A 19,789-nucleotide genomic window follows, 5' to 3' on the forward strand; every position below is an offset into this window, starting at 1 on the left:
TCTCCCACAATTGCATTTTTCTATAAAACCCCAATTCCCTTCACCATTTACGCCTCCATTTCACTCTCTACAATTCATCTCTCTCTATCTTTTAGTCGCTCTCCTCCTCCTCCTCCTCCTCCTCCTCCAGGTCTACTAGGTGCCTTTCCTTTTAAGGTGTGTGGGTTTGCTTTTTTGGGTGCGATGAATTGGTTTCGTAGGTGGTTTTTTCTTGGTTCGGTTGTCGGATGATATGGGATTTTTTTTTCTGCTTCTTGTTTATTGATTTTGATTCCTGGGTTGCTTTCATTTTTCTGTTTCTTGAGTACTCTGGTGTATGATATATGAAAGTTTATTTTTTTATTGCTGCTTTAGGTGGTGTTTCTTTGGATTGATTATAGGGTTGGATGGGGGGTTTGGTTGGTTCTGGATTGTAGGGTTGGTTTTGATTTTCGGTTTCTCGAGTAGATTTTTGTTTAGTATTTCTAAAAATTATGCGAAAATCGAGTTCTATGGGCTTTTGGTTTCAGGCCATGAACTTATGATTGTATTGGATTGTTCAATCCGTCAGTGCTCTGCTTCAAAACTACCTTTTTTCTCTGGCTTTACATGTTCCATTGATATTACAAGTGTGTCACAGATTGCTTTTCTGCCTGAACTTTCCAACTGATCTGCGGAAAGGACTAAGAAAGATTCTTTGGGATCTCGGGCGGATTATTACTTCCATTTTTTGTTGTGTATTGTGTTTCCTCTGTAAAGCCGTACTTTGCGGTCAGGAATGGTCTTGATGCATATCTTTATGTGGTGAACATGCTAGGTTCTGTATTGCCACCAGATGTCTTTTGGTTCTAGCAAGAAGTATCATTGGCTTGTCTGCTGTACTTTTTGTTTGATGAACCGGGGGAGGCTTTGGTGCTCTCGAAAAGCTTTGTTTCGGCATTGGACTTGACAACAGTTGCTTGTAGCTTTGAGTGGGAGGTGGTGTATATACGGTTGTCATAAATTTTCTTCTTTATTTTCTATATCTGCTGGCTATTGCTTTTGGAAGTAGAGTTTGGTTGACTGGAGTAACAGTGTTCACGGACATTGTTAGCTCTTTCAATACTTGAGCTTTGGGGCGTTCTGCTATCATTCTTTGATGGGGAGGACGTCCCTCCTTCCAGGATTTCGATTTCATCCTACTGATGTGGAGCTGGTCCTGTATTTTCTGAAGAGAAAGGTTCTGGGAAAGAGGCTTCATGTTGAAGCTATTGCAGAGGTCAACATCTACAAATTCTCTCCATGGGATCTCCCTGGTTGGTATTTATGGATGTTGTTTTATGCATTTTTTTATTTGCTAGCATTTGCTGGCTCTTTGTATTGTAATCTCCTCACTTATTACAAGGGTATTAATATTTCTTTGTTTAATTTTAGATAAATCTTGCTTGAAAACTAAGGATTTGGAGTGGTTCTTCTTTTGCCCAAGAGAAAAGAAGTATGCAAGTGGAGTACGAGTGAAACGTGCCACTGAAAATGGATACTGGAAGACCACAGGAAAAGACAGGCCTGTCCATTATGACGGCAGAACGGTCGGAATGGTGAAAACCTTGGTTTTCCACATAGGACATGCACCTCAGGGGGAGAGAACAGACTGGGTCATACACGAATATAGAGTTCTAGATGACCAGTTGGCTACTGCAGGGGTTCAGGTATATGAACGGATACATTTTTTTCCCATTCGGAGTATGTTTTGAACTTTCATGAGATAATTTGAGCCGTGCTTGGAAATAGTATGTTAAATTCATTTGAGATGAAGTTGCCTCTAGATCGCCATGTTTTTTATTATACGACGGACATATAATCTTGGTTTAATTGTCCATATGACGTAAACACATATAACTAGTACATTCGTTCAACCTTGTTCTTTGGGTATGCTTTGGTTGATGAAGGATTCTCGAAGATGATGTTGGTGCTCAATACTTTTAACACTTGTCCTTTTTTGAATGATCAAGGATGTTCTCTGTCTTATTTATGTTTTTGATTGTTTTGGCAGGATCTGTATGTCTTATGTAAAGTCTTTAAGAAGAGTGGTTTAGGGCCTAAAAATGGTGCCCAGTATGGAGCACCTTTTGATGAGGATGATTGGGCCGATGAGGATCTTGACGAAGCTCAAAATCAGGGGATAACCTTTCCTTTTGACAATGCCTTGGGTACTGCCTCAGTTTTACCTGATGTGCAGAGTAGTTCTGCCATAACTGGCATGGTTCATCTTGGAAGTACACCTGGGTTGCCTTCCACCGAAGCAGGTCCATCGTTCTCATCTGGCCCCTCAAATAATGAGGTGCCTCTTAATGACGATGATGTTGTTCGATTGTTGGCACCATTTACTGATGAACACTCATTAACTTTCAATGAGGATGGAAATCACATGGTAGGTGTCCTTAATAGTGAATTCTGTTTGTTTACGCCGACTCGCTGAATGTAACTTTAATTTGGATGAAATCATGAAACAATCTCAATGTTGAAACCGTATGGATATACCATACCTATTTTTATCTGCTTTTTATTCTTTTCCTCGGCCTACGACAGTACGACCAACATATCTTGAAAAATTTATGCTATGTCCTGAAACTGAGAATATTAGACAAATTATGTGTTGAAATGCACACCCACACACACACACACACACTTGCTATCCACTTGATTTATGTATTGTTTTTTAATATTTATTTTTGAAGAAGTCTAACTAAGTTTTTTGGGTTTGGTTGCCATAGGCATCTAAGTTGTGTTACCGTCTTTTATCGTTTTCATTGCCATGTTTTAACTCAACCACGTTTTTCTTGATTTGTGCTTGGCAGGATGATCTTATAGGTAAAGGAAAGGATATAGCTTTACAGAACTGTGATGGGAATGAGATGTTTAACAATCTTGGTGACTTGGATTGTTGGGCTCTAGTCAATGAAGGCAATTTTGGTCCAGTGGCAGGGATGGATAGCTGCCCTCTCAATAGAATGCCCCCGCCAGACAATTTTTCCTATATAGAACTCGATGATTTTATGGTCCCATTGAATTGCTCTGCCGATCCTAATGTGTCTGGACAATTGATTTGTCCAGACATATTTGGATCCTTCACCCATGAACATATGCCTGAAGGCACTTTTCCGGGTATGGCTCATTATGATTCTGCCGTGAGTCAACTCCCCGTGCTACCAGAAGGAGCTAATGTGGAATATTTAAGTTCAGATGGACATCGAATGGTGAGCCCTGTAAACTTTTTAGGAGTTTATTTATTTTTTGTCTGGATTTCAAGTATTATACACGTTCTTTTAATCGATCTTCTCATGTTTTTCTGTAGCATTTATTGTTAACTTGGAATTGCAGGTGAATGATAAGTTTTATGGGGGGTATACTCCAATAGGTTTCAACTCTATTGACAAACAACCAGAGAACGTGGGAGATATCACTCAAGATTTGGGGAAGTGATGGTACCTAATCATGGTGTTGACCCTCGGAAGTTTGGAAAGGTTCTGTGTTTTTTTAAATTGTTGGAACTTGGACGATGCGGAAGGAATAAACTGCATCTTGCAAATATTTTCCAGAACTAAGCACGCCTTTGCTAAAGACCAGGCAAAATGCATGGGATGATCATTTTTCTTGACCTCTGTAGATTAGTCAATGTATTGATCTCATATCGCGATCATCAAGAAATGGAAAAAAACATACAAAAGAAAAACAAAGAAAATCGAATTATCTTTCCTCCGCTTTCCTCTTGCTTTTTGTGAATATGTAAACTCATCATTTCTGGTGAGGTTGGCTCTCTCCTTTTTATCTGGTGAGTGCTTCTGCTATACTTTTTCGTGGTATTTTCCCTACAACCAATCTGCTCTTAAGTTGTACTGTATCGATCCCAGAAATGCGGAAGAAAATATTTCATGTGTCCTTTTGGTGCAGTGGAGTCCATCCAGCTTGCTCGCTGTCGACTGCAGTCACCCCTTGTTTCTTTGTGCCATTCTTTATATACTGAATTCAAGTCGACACATATGATTACATTACATTGTCGGGCAGATTTCAGAGGTGGTGGTTGTGGGCTGAGAATCCTCGGATTTATCTGTTGTACTGATGTTATGTTTGCTTTACCATGGGGTGAGTAGCAAGTATAACTTGGTAATTTGCTACATTATTTCGGTTATTTACCAACTCTTAAGATTCGTTGTGTTGAAAATTTGGATCATGATTGGAACTGGGTAGGATTCTTTTTCTACTTCTTAATAAACGATCCGATTATCTTGATCTAGTTGTCTGCGTGTGTCAAATTTACTTTGTTGATTAAAATAAAGGGCAAACGAAATGCCATATTTCTTTGTCTTGATCTCGTTGTCCGCAACTATTATGAATTGATCTTTACTCTTCTTTAACTTTTAAAAGTTTTGTATTCGAACAAACCATCATATATACACTAACATTTACTACAATTTGTGCGAATCTCGTATGCGTTTATTTATTATCATTATCTTCCCCTAGATGGTGAATTTATGAGAACAAATATTCCTAGTAATGCCAACAATTTGACAGAAGCTAAGTGTCAAATTCCATGACTTGGTGAAGTTATACCATGTACCAAGTAAATATATGAGGCCAAGTCTCCAAAAACATGACAAACTTTTCAACATTCACTCCTCTTGTTATGTCCAAAAATGATTGTGTTACAGACTTGCGGTGTATAGTATGATGTGGTTTAAACTTTTACCTAGACTTGATGTAGATGCATTTGAGGCTATATCATTTATTCTTCTTTCCACCAGCCAGAATCCGTTGAATCTGTAGGCCCCTGCTGAAGGCCTGGTTGAAAAGCAGCCTCGTTTGGAAGTCGGATACAAAGGGGAACCAAGCCAAAACAGCCACAGGAGCAAATATTACTAATCCCATTAGATATTCATATCCTCTTGCTAGAGCTTTAACAGAGACCCACATTCCCAATCCCTTCACTAAAGGCCTGCAAGCTTGCGATAACTGCAGTAGAGCCCAGCCTGTTGGCAAAAAGGCTACGAAACTAGCAAATATATCTTGTAGTGTGAGCTCAAGGAATTTTATCATTATCACAAGTGTGGCAACCAAACCGAAGAAGAGGAATAGCTTTAGTAGTCTGAACATAAGCTGGAAATCTGCGCTGAATTTCTTCCTCCCCAGCGACACAATCTGAACAAGGAAAACATTCCTGTCACATTAGTACCGAGCTGAAAGAAAAGATGATTTGAAAAGATTGATTGTCTATCTTGTGACCTACCTTTAAGAAGAGCATAGCAGCAACAATGACTAGCCACGATAAACCATAAACCTGCAACCATGACATTAAGTTAGAAACAAATGTAAATGCAGTAAGTATTTTCATGTGGATGTGATGGTTAAAAATGTTTGTTATAAAGAGAAGCTGAAGCAGAAGCCTTAAAAGTTTCCTTTTTGTTTTTTTTTTAATTTCGTGACTTCAGCATACATATACGTATATTTAATGAAAAATCTTTTTTTGAACAAAATTAATGAGGGCACAGTTACAGCTTTCATATATTCAAAACTTTGATATTAAATCATGATTTGTACTTAAACAAGTTGAACAACCTAGCGAAAATGGTAAATGAAGAAACATGATCAGTCAAAAGTGAATCAATTCCAGATGCTCACCATGAAGCTTTTGTTATGCTGGGTGACGTTCAACTGATAAACGATCCCATATTGGTATATGAGAAAGCGGAGAGAGAGGATGATTTCCCAGAACCATCCCGACGGACCCGTGCTTTGGAGATGTTCTTGTTCCTCTTCCCACCAGGATTCCCAACTCTTGTTTGCTGGAACACCTATACCACCTCGGTTGCTCATCCACTTAGTCCAATCATCAAAATCATCCACTATCTTCTGCCATTCAAATCCGGAGGGATTGAAAAGAAAGGGAGCAAACAACCAAGAACCAACGAGAAACCACATCGAGAAGGTGAGGACTAGGTAAAATTTTGTGTTAGGTGCTGCTGCGCCATAAGCATGATAAGATACGAGCAAAATCAACAGCTCCAGAGCTTTAGTGAAATGGCTCCGCGAGTACATACGGTAGTTTTCAGCAAACTTCTCATGTCGCACGACAAAACCACGTCCTGTGGCTCTGTACTTGGCTCCACCATGCAATATTGTTCGCCCAAAGTAATGAAGCTTTGTCCCCAAAGAGAAAGTAAAGAAAACAGATGCTAGTTGGAGCTGCATGATTATTATGTCTCCAACCGCAGTTCTGAAACCCCTCTCAAGTCCAATTTCCATGAGCATTGGCAATGTCATCAGTATACCAAGTTGCACAATAGATTGTGATGCAATGACAGCCTTCAGAGCATCATCTCCCTTGGATCTTGCAAATCTGACTAAGGTCTTCTCGAGTCCACTCAGTGAAAGATAGAGCTTGCCATACAAGTATGCATACACTGTAAGGACCACCAGCTGCATGGCATAAATAAAAACTACAATTAACCAAAATTATTGCTAGGATGAATCTTAACAGAACATTCTCAACTATTGAGATTGTATGATGATCATCAAAATGTCACGCAAAATTAATTAGTAACCTAAAATGTACGCATATGTACTGTTCTTTCTAGCTGTATCAGAAGTCACAGAGGAAGATTTTCACAAAGCATTTATCAATTGAACATTCAACTATTTAAGCTACCAAAAGTCTTAGTAAACAATGAATCATAATAAGTTCAAAATTCCTTTTGGAATTGTCAGAATAAAATTCATTCGTTAACCAAGATAAAAAAGAGAACAAAGAAGATTAAATTTCCAAGTTGAGCCCTTCTATAACAATTCAACAGATGTTTACCCCCAATAAGAGATTTAAAGACTTTGAGTTTGCTTTTCACAAGTCATTTTCCCATAAAAAAAAATTATGGAGTATGAGATCTGAAAGAGAAACTATTACCATGGAGCTCACATAAAACCCAGTGGTAGTATAGTAACATGACAACATACGGAAGAAATCAAAACGATGACCCAATCTGTAGAGATCACGGCTGAGTGACTGCTCCCCATTACCACATGCAACCTTGGCTTCAAAAAGTGAGATTTGGTTTAGGCCAACATCTCTCCCCTTGCCAACTTGGATATATTCATGATGAGTAACATTTCCGCGCCTTAAAGTTGAATTAAAACCTTCAAAGAGAAAATTGTCAAAATGTATGGAAAAGCACAAGTATGATTGTGGTTTTAAAAACTCACCAGCAAATATATCCTCACTAAGATTAATGCCCTTGGAGGCCTTACTGATCCCCCCACGAGTAAGGTGAAAAATTCTGTCAAAAACATCCGGATGTCCGTAATGGAATCGCACCCTACATAAAACCGGTTAGAGAAAAGTGTACCATGTAAAGCCAAATCCAAGAAGAACACCAATACGATGCATCATTGCATTTGAAGTAATGTAACAAGAGCAAGAATTGATGTTCATGGAAACAACAGTTATCTGATGTAAGTGATGTGTAGTCACAGAAGTTAACAGAAGCATTAATGGGAAGGGGGCAATGGAATTTTTCCTCACATAACAGAAGGAACTCACACTTTCCTTTATGATTAAAGTAGTTACTATCAGGATGTGCTGATAAATTTACATAGTGAACTAAAAAAAAATTCAGCAGCAGTTGTAAGATATTTAAACTACTAAGTTGCAGACAGCGAGTGATGTCCCCCATTGAAATGACACAAGGTACATAATTTCTTAGCCTATCTACAAGACCATGAATAAAAAGATATTTTCACATTTGCTGAATAGCGCAAAAAGATCACGTACTTCAAAGGTCTTGCAAGAACTCTCTGACCAATGGTGACAAAGCTTGTTTCTTGGTTTGACATAAACCAAGCCAGAGACGAAACACTGAAATTAAATGTGTGAAAGATCTGAGAGAGGAAAACCTGAAACAGAACCAAAATTGATAGGAACTTTTAATTAATATCCAACCTTCCTGTGAATATATGCTCGCGAACACCCAGGATGGTTGGCGGTCGCACTCCATGGTCCTCATTAAATTCCTCAAGCAAATTGCGCATCTTGAAGGCTTCTTCCAAGTAGTTGTCCTAAAAACGAAGGCAATAAACAGTTTTAGAATGGGAAGACCTGTTGGTAAATTGCTCAATTCAGACTTCAAATTTACCTGGTTCATATCAATTGTCTGCAGAGCTTCTCCACGAGTGAAAATGATAGCATGATTTTGATTTTCAGGCTTCCCTTCTCCTACCTTTGCCGACCCAGGTAGCTTTATACGATAGATTTCCTTCAAAAGGAAATAACTTGCACTGAATCAGAGCTAAAGCCCAAACTAAATCATGGGGATTCAGAGTTGAAAACAATATTCACCTGATCAAGATTCTCAACAGCTTTTACCAATACAGAATAGTAAACCTTCTGGTTTTTTCCACCTTCTCTTTCTTCAACTTCATCTATATATGCTACACGGAGAGATGGATTACTGCACGGATAGAGAACAAGTTTGCAATCAAATGAGCTCGTAATCTCAGTATAATGAAATTTTTTAATGAGGAATCTTTCCTTTCTACCACTTACTTAACCATGAGATTTAAAATATCAGTTGCATGACGATCTCCATTCCGCTTCTGGTTTCCGTAGTTCTGGCAGGTGGCAACATAAGTAAATTTCATGTCAGCAACAGCTTCTAATTGAGTGTACATGGATCTTTGACTCTTCTTATCTTCCTCTGATGGTTCTGTAATAGTTTTATAGCCTTCAAGTATCTCTGTTGATTTTAGGAAAGAACAGTCAGAAACAGGCCTGAAATACCATAGTACTGACTGCTATAGTTAAAATTAAATTGGAGACATTTATTATCAAAGAAAACTTGAAAAAGGGAAAAAAAACAAAGAACTGTATCTTGCTGATGCTATTTGTTTCTTGAAAAGCATAAATTAGAAGTAGTCACTTTAAGTACTCAGAGTCCGAAAAATAATAAGAATCAATTTTTACATATTTCAGGTTTCTATCATCTATGAATTAAAATTCTACAGTACGACCCCCTTGCAAATCTGATAAGAATTTCATCTTACCATCTTCTGTTGCCATGTCAAGAAATGCCTGAAGTTTCAAGGCCCTTCTATAATACATCATTCCTCTGACTGCATAAAAATAAATATTGTCATGCTGGAACAGTGGAACATGAGGCAAAAAAGAAGATCAGTGAGGGGGAGGGAGAGGAGACTAACTTGTTCGGCAAAGAGTTTGTCCTCTCAACGAAGCCCAATGGCGTAATTGAAGAACATTTTCTTCATTTTCCCAAATTTCATATCCTTTGCAATTTATACGCTCCATGAAATTATTCCATTCATCTAAACAAAGAGTTGATAAGATTAAAAATTGATGATAAAAAATTGAATCACAAGATCGGAATAACATTGCCAAGAGTTAATTTGTGTCAGGTCAGACCTAGAAAAATTGCAAACCTGGATAAATTTTTTGAAGGTAATATATGATCGACACACCATCTTCATTGTCCATATCGAGGTCAGTTTTGGAATAGACAGTCTCCTCACTATAGTATGGAGTCATAACACTGCCATGTAAATTGATAGGGTTAGCAACAGCAGAAGACATGTCATTGACTCCACAGAAGATTCATCGATGTCTAACGACCATAAAGAGACTCAAATATGTTCCTTCATCAATCTGCAAAAATATAATACCCAATATTTCTTGAGGGATATTGTCTCGCAAATAGAAGTTCACTCCCTTTAAGATGAAGACAATGATAACATGACATGGCTTAGATCAACCATGCAGATATTCTTAACTAATAGTCACTACTTTTCATAATGCTAAACCTTTACTTACTCCCCGGACACTGGATTTATTGTGGTTTTCAAAAGAAAAAGGCAATCATACCAGAAAAATAAGGTAACTCAGAGAAGTCTATAGCTGGTGCTCAGCAACAATAATCAACAATTGTATGCATACCCACCCACCCACCCCCTCCCCTCCCAAAAAAGGAGCAAAACGAATAGGTCATGAACAAAGTATGTGTGCATGCACACGCCAACGCTATTAAATCAGACCTGAATGACAGCATTTTGCGAACTCGAGGCGCGCGTGGCATGTTCATAAAAAGTGAATTTGAGAAAAATGCTATCCTTCGGCGTGCTTCAAGGTTTGTTGGCACATCCATTGCAGATTCTTTTACAGTTAGGAGAAGATAGAGACGTCGAATCTATTAAAGAAACACGTGTGACAGTGCTCGATTTCTGTATAAGAACTAGAAGTTGGTATAACTGAATTTATGTGTACCTGTTCTTCCCATTGCGCTGTATTTGGGGGAGGGAACACAATATTGGCAAAAAGTTGTTTTCCTGTATCCTTGCTGTTATGAACAAGTTCGGCCAATTCGCTGCATCCGACAAAGATGATAAAGTTCACAAGGCATCATCAGATAATGATACAGCAAAACTCCTTATCTTTAAAAATAGCAAGTACAGGATTCCAAAATATCGCAAAGACTACCAACCGGATCTCATTCACTATCATGTCACGGGTAACTACTTCTAACATATCTTGAAGCAACAAAACAACACTATCTTTCTTGGATGGATCGACATCTTTCTGCAAAATATGCCAAAAGGTAGGAATTTAAATACTTACTCGTGACATCAAAGTGAGATTTTGGCTACTATACCATGAACTTCTTACCAATATCTCGACAAGTTCCACGAACTTTTTACAAAGATCTGGTAAAGGTTTCATTCTAAAATTTGCGAGGAATGTGCTCTTTGAAATGTTACTTTCGACTTCTTTTATGATAACTCCAATTATCCTGTAACAGAGACATAGAAGTTAGAACTCTGTTGAAGCCAACAGCGATCTACAGTCAAACAATACATTGAACACCTAATTTGTCTGTCAATCCAAGAAGTAAAAAGGCTCTGCTAAATAGGAATTCAAACAGTGTATCCATTGGAGCATATGCAGAACAATGATTATAAGTTGAATACCTTGGTACAGATTTTAGAAACAATAGTGCCGTGGAGTAAAGCGGAGGAAAGGCTCTTTTAAAGAATTTAAATAGAAAGGCTTGAACATAAATCCTCAAGAAGACCAATAAAACCATATATTATCAATCATTCAGAAGATTCTCACTTTATCCATACATGGGACTGATAGGAAAAAAGGCAAATAGACATGCCGAAAACTGGCATCCAGGATCCTAGTGACAAACAATTCAGTTATATAACATGAATATTTGAGAGGACAAAATAATATGAATTTAGCATATAAGCTCCATGAATAAAACTAAACACAACCTTTTCTCAGTTTCTCCAACAATCAAGGCATTAAGAATGAGTTTAAATGACTCATAGCATTCTATGACAGCACATTTCATATACTCATCGGCACAAATACGCTTCCAAAGGTCAGCATCCTTTGATCGAAATTGAGCTGCCATATCCAACGCAATTGGAATCTGCAAATGCATGGAGTATAAGGGTAGCTCGGATAAATATAGAACTCAATTGTGAGTGTACCTTGCTAGCAAGTAAAAAGGGGGGCCACTGAATCAATTTCAGGCTTGGATCTGATGAATAAGGAACTAGTAGCAGATCCATCTCCCTGGAGGTAAATAAAATCATGTTCAGATCATTCTAATACAACAGAAAAATCGAACTGGTGAAATAGAAACATGATAGGATGGAAATAATCAACTTATTTCTGTGAGATTTACCTGTCACTTATGAGATCTTCCTCGCGGAAGCTACATATGATTTCATTCCACAGCTGAGCAAATTTAGCAGCTTCACTTCTTCTACTTGCAGTAACCTACATAAATCAGGAAATGCATCAGTCAAAGATTGGGAATGAAACTCACTACTAGGGCTACAACAATTTAACCAATCGCTAAAGGGTGAAAAAACCTCATTAAAGCGCGTAGAGAGAGAGAACCCTCTTTTCCTAGTTTTATCAGAAGGCACCAAGTAAGTGTTGAATGCACCAGGCAAGGACTGGAATCGTGACCTGAGCATGCTGAGAGTTCGAATCTGTGGAGACAAGGTGGTAATTTAATGACCCAAAACAGTGAGCAGTGTGTGAATAATAAATACTAAAACTATCAACATCATTAAACTAAATCAACTGCGTCTCCAGGGAGTGTTTCCATTACCAAATAATTGATACACACAGCAAACAAAAAGAAAAAGAAAAGAGCTTAACTTTGATAAGTGTTCAAGAACTTTCAAATCATCAAGATATAGGTACACATTAGTAACCGAATGACCTTGTACGACAACACAAAACAACTCAAAATAGGGAAAGCAAAAATATTTTATAAACTTGACGACATAATTAACCATGGCTTGTGCCTGACAATTGTCAAATAATGAAGTTGTTTCTTTTCCAGAAGTTTATTCCTCAGCCTAGTTCGCCGCTGAAAAGCATTGTGTCAATATGAACTCATATTTCACTTTGGGTATGTCGATAACGGAGAATTAATTAAATATGTTGAAAAATGTTTATTGGATATGATTATAAAGACAATGAAATGGCCGGAGAAAAATGGAGATCCAAAACAACCATGAACTAAGTGAGTTCACTACTGGAAATTACCTCTCCAAGGCGATCAAAGGCACCAATGAAACCTCCATACAAAGTGGAGTATATAGCATACCAAATTTGGAGGTCCATGAAGTAAACCTGCATGAAAGTAACGACAAACAGGCAACATTTTGATACACGAAGCATCAAAGTGAATGAAGATAATAGAAGAGAAATTGGATACAAAACAATAATGAGAAATATTGCAAGGAATAGGAAAACCATACCATGACGACGGGCACCCACAGGGCAACAATAGCTCCATAGTTGTGCTTGGCTGTATTTTAGTACATGTTGTCACATGTTCAAACAAAAAATCGCAAAGAATTTGTGGAAAGGAACACATACCATCTGGGAAAAACTCGTGCCAAGCATATTCAACTCTGTGAATGTCCATTATATCTTTGGTGGGCTTCACCAAGGGTTTAATCTGGATCAAATGACAAAATGAATGTACGGAAAAGCCACCACAACATCTACTAGTTTATAAATAAACGGAAGCGGGTATGGAAGTACCATAAGAAAATAGCAAAAGGCAAACTTTGAACACAGAAGCAGCACCCAGAATAAAGTGTATCTGTTATTGAGGTGATAATATAGGGAAAGTTCAGTAAATATTAATGATGGAATAGAATTAAGGAATAGCAAAGTTGGTTTTAACATACCTGATGAGGGTAAGTTGACTTTCATGCATTCCCCTCCCGACGTAAATTCTAGGCTGCAAAATGATAGCCAAGCTCTTTATATAAATTACGACCAAAGTTCAAGTAAGCGAGAATGCATTATCAAGGACGTTTAGGTGCATAAGAGAAAGATGGTTGTTCTTCAAAAAAAAGAAACAAAGAAAGATGGTTGTCTCAAGCAACAGTTCGAATATCTGTCTTAATAAATTTCGCTTCCTCTGATTATCAGCTCTTTTTCCTACTATTTTATAAGAATAGTTCCGCAAACTCCACATATACTCTAACCATTACCCAATTGCTAGACCGGCAATGGTAACTCATATGAAATTCTGGAAACTTCAATGCTAGGCTCGATGATTATTGAAAATAAATCTGATTAAAGTCGTATCTAACTTGAGTGTTTAATCACAATTAAAATATATCAATACAAAAGATTGTGCTAGCATTTAATAAATTTGAAGAAGGAACCAAAATAACAAGTAAACTTAGGAAACTAGTAGATAGTTTGAAGAAGTTTTATAATAAAGATGCAGCAAGCACGTAAAAATATGAACTCTACACACATGCATGTGGGACCTACTTCATTCAGGTTTTAGAATTTAACAAGACCTGGTGATCATATTTACAAGGATAGAGACACACATACTAACGTTATAGTCAACTGACAACTTACCTTTGGAGCTGGGAAGGCTTTTTTGAGGATAAGTTTCTCATGCAAAAATCTGAGTTAAGATTATAGTAGAATTGAGCTCCCTTTAATCATGAGTTTACTTGTTATCTGATGTTTCTCATCATTTCTTGAGATGTCTTCAATTGACATATCAAAAAAATTAGATAACTAAATACATTAAATGTACTATTTTCCATTCAATGAATACCAAGTGTAGAAACTAGTAATACATGGTGTACTCACTTGATTGTCAAATACCAAAGATTAGTTTCCTATATAAGACAATTAGCAGGTAGGGAAAAATCAAGCTATTTTGACAAAGGACACTTTTACAGGTAGTCATGGACAAAAAACTATGCTAGCTCAAAGTAAAGGAGGAGGCAGAATATACACCTGTGACCACCATAGAAGGAACCTAACAATAAGCCAGTCAGAGTTCTCGATCCAACGACGCAACATTGGAAAAATAAAGAACATTGCTGCCAATAAATTTGGTAGCATGTATATAGCCACCACCATGATGTATAAAGGAGGCACACCCTTAATTTTATCAAGGAACGAGAGGATATCCTTGATTTTTCCGAAGGAAAATGAATTGTTTTGGTGCATGTAGCACACTGGAAGGATTATGGACCACGCAAGGCTGACAATTATCTTCAGAACATTCCTTGAGACATGAGTAAACTTCCATCTAAGATACCCCGGGAAGTTCAGAATGAAATCCAACATACCTAAAAACAATTTTATCAACTTTTTAATCAAACGATAAATAAATTTCTAAACCCCAAATTCAAATTCAAATGAGTTTGTTGAAAACACGAATGCAAATATAATCTCATATTTAAGGTTTAATCCTGGATGTCACTATCTCTGCTAGAAAAATATGAAATACATACTCTGAAGGAAGCGAAGAAAGGCTGCCGTAATGAAAATACTGGACATTTTATATAAGACATTTTTCTGGAAGATATCAAACACCGAGACATCACTCCATGCAATGATAATCATGATCTGCATTTTAACCGTTTAGAACTTTAGTACAAACTCCCAAAGTAGCGAAAAAAACCAGGATACATCAATTTTATACTTTTTCATGAGATACCTGCAGACCAAGAATGAGAAATGTCCAGAGACGATCAAAACTTCGAAAAATATGCCAAAAGGACCGGGTTTCAGCAAAGAAAGATTTTCCCAATTTTCCTGGCTTTCTCGGAGGAGAACGTTTTCCCTGAGATACAATATGTAATGCTAAGAAATCAAGAAGGAATAAATTCATTCCAATTAGGTAACAATCCAAATAACCTCGATCTTACCTTCGGTACCTCTCGTATTGATTTGAAAAATTCACCATCATCACGCATAGGCCAACCCAAAGAAAAGCAATCCGACGACCTTTAAAAGTTTACCATGTCATACAAGCAGAAAGAAAAGAAGTTGATCTGTATCATAAAATATCAATATTTTCTTTCACTTTGTACCAGAAATACTCGTTCAGATCATCATAATTGCACCAAGCTGAGTGGGGGGCTTTCCCATTTTTTGCTTTCTTGGATTCCTATAGCACAATTAACACCATTACCTCCGAAGCAAAAACAGTAAGCTATATTTAGGCATTTGGCTGTGCAATATGGTACCTTTTCAATCACTCGATAAATGGGGGTTATAACTTTTCGTAAAAAAGATTCATCATCCCCTCCATAAGAGGGCTTGATGTTTTCTCCAGTGACAATGCTAACATTTCCAGCTAACAGTCCATGCAGTTCATATGCCATCTGAACATGAATTCATGAATTAAAACTACACTACTATAAAATCAAGTATATGTAACTCCTTCATTCAATGGAAGTGAATAAAGTGATATATACCTCTGATAAGCATCTAATCAATTCTATGACCTGATTCATAGAAATTAAAAAGGAAAAACAAACCACTCACATTATGAAAAATGTAGCACAAACACTCTGGCATGAATCGCAAGTTAGCTGCTTCACCCCAGATAAGAAGATAAAGACCCATGTAAAGTATCTTCCTCTGTTGCACTTCGTGCTGCCCTTGAGGGAGCCTATGAATATTAAGGTGAAAATATTAATTATCAACTATCAGGCCAATCCTTGGATTTTATCAGTTATATTGCAAGTATAGCACAAAATCCCATCATCTCACCTTAAACTGTGCTTTCTCCCCAAGTATTTACACCATGTCTTGTAGTTCTTGAAGAGTTTGTTGAGGAGAGCATCAACAGCTCGATTGTCAAGCTAAGGAAAAAATTGATACAGGTTATGTATGCAGCCTAATTTGATTACATTCATCCACAAAAGAAATAATGGAAGTTACAACCCATATTACATCCAGCTTATACGTATTGAAAACAAATATAAGGCAAGTGATAGAAACATACTTCAGTAGAGTTGTGTTACAGCAGTAAACATGTGATATTTAGTTTTTCTATGACAACAGAGGTCCAGAGTGAACCTAATACTTATTGTGATGCATCTTATAACATATGCGACTGGTACATAAGACAAATAGCCTAGATTCCAATGTATCCAAGAAGAAATCAATGGGAAGACCTACTATGTTTTGTGGTTCAGGCTTGGGGATTAGCCTTATATGAATATTTGCGAGCAACAAAATCAAATGCTCCCTTTGGTTCCTGACATTGTCCCTCTGTAGATAGAATCAAGCGTCTGGAAATTGTTATGTAAAAGTATGAATTAACTATCTATTCTTTGACATTGCAATCAACAAAACATGCCTGGAACCCAAACATGGCTCTCAGCCAATCAAGGAGGTCCAACTCCCCCTTTTTTTGCTTTTGCTGCTCAAATGAGGATGGCCAAGTTAAGCCACTCGTATTCCGTAAGGCAGCCACAGAAGCTTTAACCTGCCAGCATTAAAGAACGGAATGTGTTAATAAATGTTAAAAGATGTCTCTTTAAATACGCATGTCAACACTCAGACAAATGTAAGTACAAATCACCTCTTCCAGCTGCATTATGGATTGTGACGCACCAGCAGAATCCAGGGGGAGAATGTTATATGGAGCATAAATTTCCTTCTTTGCCTGGACATCATTGGCTGCAGCCATAATCTGTTCAATTTACAGAATCAATTTCTCAGTCAAATGCATAAATCGTCAAGAATTTGTAGCTAAAATCAAATAGCTATTAATTATCAATTTTAAAAACCAACCTCAGGAGCAACTTCCTCGACTTTTTCTGTCTTATTAACAGCACAAAGGACTTCAAAGAGCACCCCTGCTGTCTGGTAAGCTTTTCCAAGCTGAGCTCTGCCAAATCAAAAGCCAAATGAAACATTAGAAAGCCTATAAATACGTAGATTTTCAAAAATAACTCTCCATAGAAAAATGTGATACCTATCAGCTTGTTCCCCCTTGTTAAGTGCCACAACATAGTGCTCATAGAATTGTTTGTAAAAGCTCTCAATTTCCCGAGCATCGGTCTTCTTGACCCGAGATGCAAGGGTTGATGCATTGTCCTGAATAGCATGAACAAGGCAAATAGCATGTTCTATTAGTTTCTGCTATAAATAGCATGAACATATAGTAAAACTCGACGGTTTCGTCACCTACATCTTGCAGGAAATGCCAGCAAAATAAGGATTATCAAAAAGTATTCATAGTTCATGAATCGGAGTTTCTCAAGGTGAACTGATCAAACTTCTCTACACACACTCATATATTCAAATCCAAGAAAACCAATCAACTATTGATCTTCGTTCAAGGAAGATAGTTCTCCCCTCACTAGAAGACACAAACACTCCATTCTTTTTAGCACAACCGGTAGAGTTTTAGCTTTCTTTGTATAGTCATAGAACACAGCTGAACTTACAACAAATGAAACGCATTAAGACGCTTTCACTATTTTTGCATCGATACCGTTGGCTTTTCTTTTATTTAGGGGTTCCAGTTTTCTTGCAACAAATTTGACAAGATGACTACGGTGATGGGAATATCCAAGATTTTAGCCAGATAACGTAAATAAATTTAAAATACATCTCTTATTTTCTAACTCAAATAAAAATCATTTCATTTCAATCATAAATAACACATATATTATAATTATTATATTTATATGAATATATATACGTGCTTTGGAATAGTATAAATTAAATTTTCTGAAAGTGGATCGCCTATACTTTTTGAAGATGAAGAATTAACTTTTTTTTTAAAAAAATAATTAAATTTCGTTCGAAGCTGAGAACAATCTATAGCATGAATCATCTATCAATATGTAAATGTAGTAGTAGTAGCAGTTTGAAATAAATCATTTTTTTTTATTTTTTTTAGTTAAATAAAACAAGTCAATTAATGTCAAGTAGTGTAGTGTATTCATACCCTTTCTAGCCTTTGATGGAGACTGGTTTTAAATTGTCGCACCCCACGTCCACTAGAATTTGGGTCCAATCTGTGTGCCTTCTCAAACGCATAAAACCGACCTGTAAATTAATCGAAACAATAAAAAATTCCAATATGGATATTTTGAATGAAATAAAGTTTTTTTAAATAAATTTGTTGGTTTTAAATTTAAGACACGCACACTATTATTCACTTAACGTTGAAAAATTTACAATGTTTAGAATGTTCTCAATTTAAAATTATAGTTCAAATAGTTAGATAAAATATGGCATCGAGAAAAAGAATTAACTTCAAAAAAATTTGGAAAAACCACCTACAGAGACACTTATAAATTTCAAATCTAATTCCTATTATTTGTAAACAATAGTAACAACTAAGTCAAACATTTTTTAAGTAAAGTGTATTTTTCTGTCTCAAGTAAGCGGTTGCGGAACTCGGAAGTCATTAGTGAAATTTAATTCTTTTTTTTTTCAAATAAAATCAAATAAATATTGACTGGTTGACTGTACCCACGACCGAATTTACAACAGAAGAGTTGATGTCGTCTACGATTAAAATAATAGTATTTTTAAATTAATATTTTTTAAAAAAATAATAGTAATTCTTAAAAAAAATGTTATATTGCATGATCAAAAGTTTACAGAGATAATAAATCGTAATCTAATGCAGATCATGAGAAATTCGAAGAAGAAACGCAAAAAGGTGCGAGAGAATTGAAATGAAAGGGAACGTACAAAGGTAAGCAACACGGGGGCGTTCGTTCTGGATTTCAGTGGCGACGCGGAGGATTGGGGCAATGGACGACTGTAGCGAGGACGGAACCACCTCATTGTCGAACACCTCCATGGAGAACGTCGTGGTCGCAGCGCTGCGCGACGGCCTCCGAGTCAGCGCCGACGGATCATGATTCCCCGTCGTTGACGCCATCTTTTCCGCCTGCTCAGCTTAGCCGAGCCGCAACACCGCCTCGATTAGCTGGAAAACCCTCCCTCTCCTCCACTCTCTGTCTCTCCCACTCCTTCGTCTGATCGATCGATCGATCGATCAACCAATCAGAAAAACAGCAACATCGACATCATCAATGAATCAATCAATCAATATTCCAATTCAATCCAACCAAATTAAACGGCAAAAATAAAAAAAAAAGTGAAAAATGCATGCATGAGGAGTATTTTAGATCGGACGACACTTACATGGATGAAAATGGAATTGGAGTTGAAATCGGAGAAGAAGAGGGACTAGGCTACTCGCATGAGCCTGGAATTCGAAGCATTTTCAGTGGTAAACGGAAGAAATAAGGGAGGGAACTTGGATTGCGCCATTTTTGAAGTTGGTTGGCTCTGTTGGTGGCGTGAATTGACGGTTGGAAGAAGCTCGAAAACATCAATGGCAGTCCGTTATTTATTGCTTCCCTCTCCATTTAGCCTCTTTTCATTTTGACTATTTTTTTTTTAATTTTTCGCTTTCAAGGATTACATGTTCGTTTC

General features: G+C 37.1%; 2 protein-coding genes across 5 annotated transcripts; one reads left to right on the plus strand and one right to left on the minus strand.

Annotated features, from left to right (window-relative positions):
• Positions 1-4,248, plus strand: LOC140881825 (NAC domain-containing protein 72-like). Of its 4 annotated transcripts, none has more exons than XR_012150061.1 (7): positions 1-156; positions 797-1,274; positions 1,393-1,667; positions 2,012-2,389; positions 2,817-3,215; positions 3,340-3,790; positions 3,870-4,248. XR_012150061.1 is itself a non-coding variant. In XM_073287423.1 (6 exons), the coding sequence occupies exons 2-6, from the start codon at positions 1,118-1,120 to the stop codon at positions 3,439-3,441; spliced, it is 1,311 nt and encodes a 436-aa protein (XP_073143524.1). In that variant the 5' UTR covers positions 1-156; positions 797-1,117; the 3' UTR covers positions 3,442-4,248. The 4 variants fall into 4 exon arrangements, 2 of the variants coding, with proteins under 2 accessions (XP_073143524.1, XP_073143525.1); XR_012150062.1 differs by having other exon boundaries at positions 3,910-4,248; XM_073287423.1 differs by having other exon boundaries at positions 3,340-4,248.
• Positions 4,249-4,372: 124 nt separating this feature from the next.
• LOC140881824 (callose synthase 5-like) lies at positions 4,373-19,701 on the minus strand. Its single transcript, XM_073287422.1, has 42 exons — positions 19,496-19,701; positions 19,037-19,326; positions 18,282-18,382; positions 17,301-17,422; positions 17,117-17,213; positions 16,905-17,015; positions 16,680-16,808; positions 16,499-16,591; positions 16,088-16,179; positions 15,860-15,986; positions 15,559-15,696; positions 15,403-15,479; positions 15,238-15,316; positions 15,027-15,152; positions 14,821-14,935; positions 14,318-14,655; positions 13,237-13,289; positions 13,088-13,148; positions 12,920-13,001; positions 12,799-12,848; positions 12,584-12,670; positions 11,896-12,018; positions 11,706-11,800; positions 11,509-11,593; positions 11,287-11,447; positions 10,676-10,799; positions 10,494-10,588; positions 10,277-10,376; positions 10,048-10,199; positions 9,439-9,548; positions 9,202-9,324; positions 9,046-9,114; positions 8,549-8,738; positions 8,342-8,453; positions 8,139-8,258; positions 7,946-8,061; positions 7,778-7,861; positions 7,210-7,322; positions 6,914-7,143; positions 5,635-6,432; positions 5,243-5,293; positions 4,373-5,154 (listed from the first exon to the last, which is right to left on the minus strand). Exons 2-42 carry the CDS (start codon positions 19,227-19,229, stop codon positions 4,738-4,740), a joined length of 5,739 nt encoding a protein of 1,912 aa, XP_073143523.1. The 5' UTR covers positions 19,230-19,326; positions 19,496-19,701; the 3' UTR covers positions 4,373-4,737.
• Positions 19,702-19,789: the final 88 nt, after the last annotated feature.

The sequence above is a fragment of the Henckelia pumila genome, chromosome 2 (assembly GCF_033568475.1).
Source record: "Henckelia pumila isolate YLH828 chromosome 2, ASM3356847v2, whole genome shotgun sequence".
Lineage (NCBI taxonomy): Eukaryota > Viridiplantae > Streptophyta > Magnoliopsida > Lamiales > Gesneriaceae > Henckelia > Henckelia pumila.

What these genes read in the sequence shown, in the direction of transcription:
- LOC140881825 (XM_073287423.1), top strand. Translation starts at nt 1,118, where the DNA reads ATGGGGAGGACGTCCCTCCTTCCAGGATTTCGATTTCATCCTACTGAT. An exon ending in CTCTCCATGGGATCTCCCTG is followed by an intron (nt 1,275 to 1,392) that starts GTTGGTATTTAT and finishes GTTTAATTTTAG; the next exon opens with ATAAATCTTGCTTGAAAACT. An exon ending in GTTCAGATGGACATCGAATG is followed by an intron (nt 3,216 to 3,339) that starts GTGAGCCCTGTA and finishes TTGGAATTGCAG; the next exon opens with GTGAATGATAAGTTTTATGG.
- LOC140881824 (XM_073287422.1), bottom strand. Translation starts at nt 19,229, where the DNA reads ATGGCGTCAACGACGGGGAATCATGATCCGTCGGCGCTGACTCGGAGG. An exon ending in AAGGGGGAACAAGCTGATAG is followed by an intron (nt 17,214 to 17,300) that starts GTATCACATTTT and finishes TTGATTTGGCAG; the next exon opens with AGCTCAGCTTGGAAAAGCTT. An exon ending in GGGAGAAAGCACAGTTTAAG is followed by an intron (nt 15,987 to 16,087) that starts GTGAGATGATGG and finishes TAATATTCATAG; the next exon opens with GCTCCCTCAAGGGCAGCACG.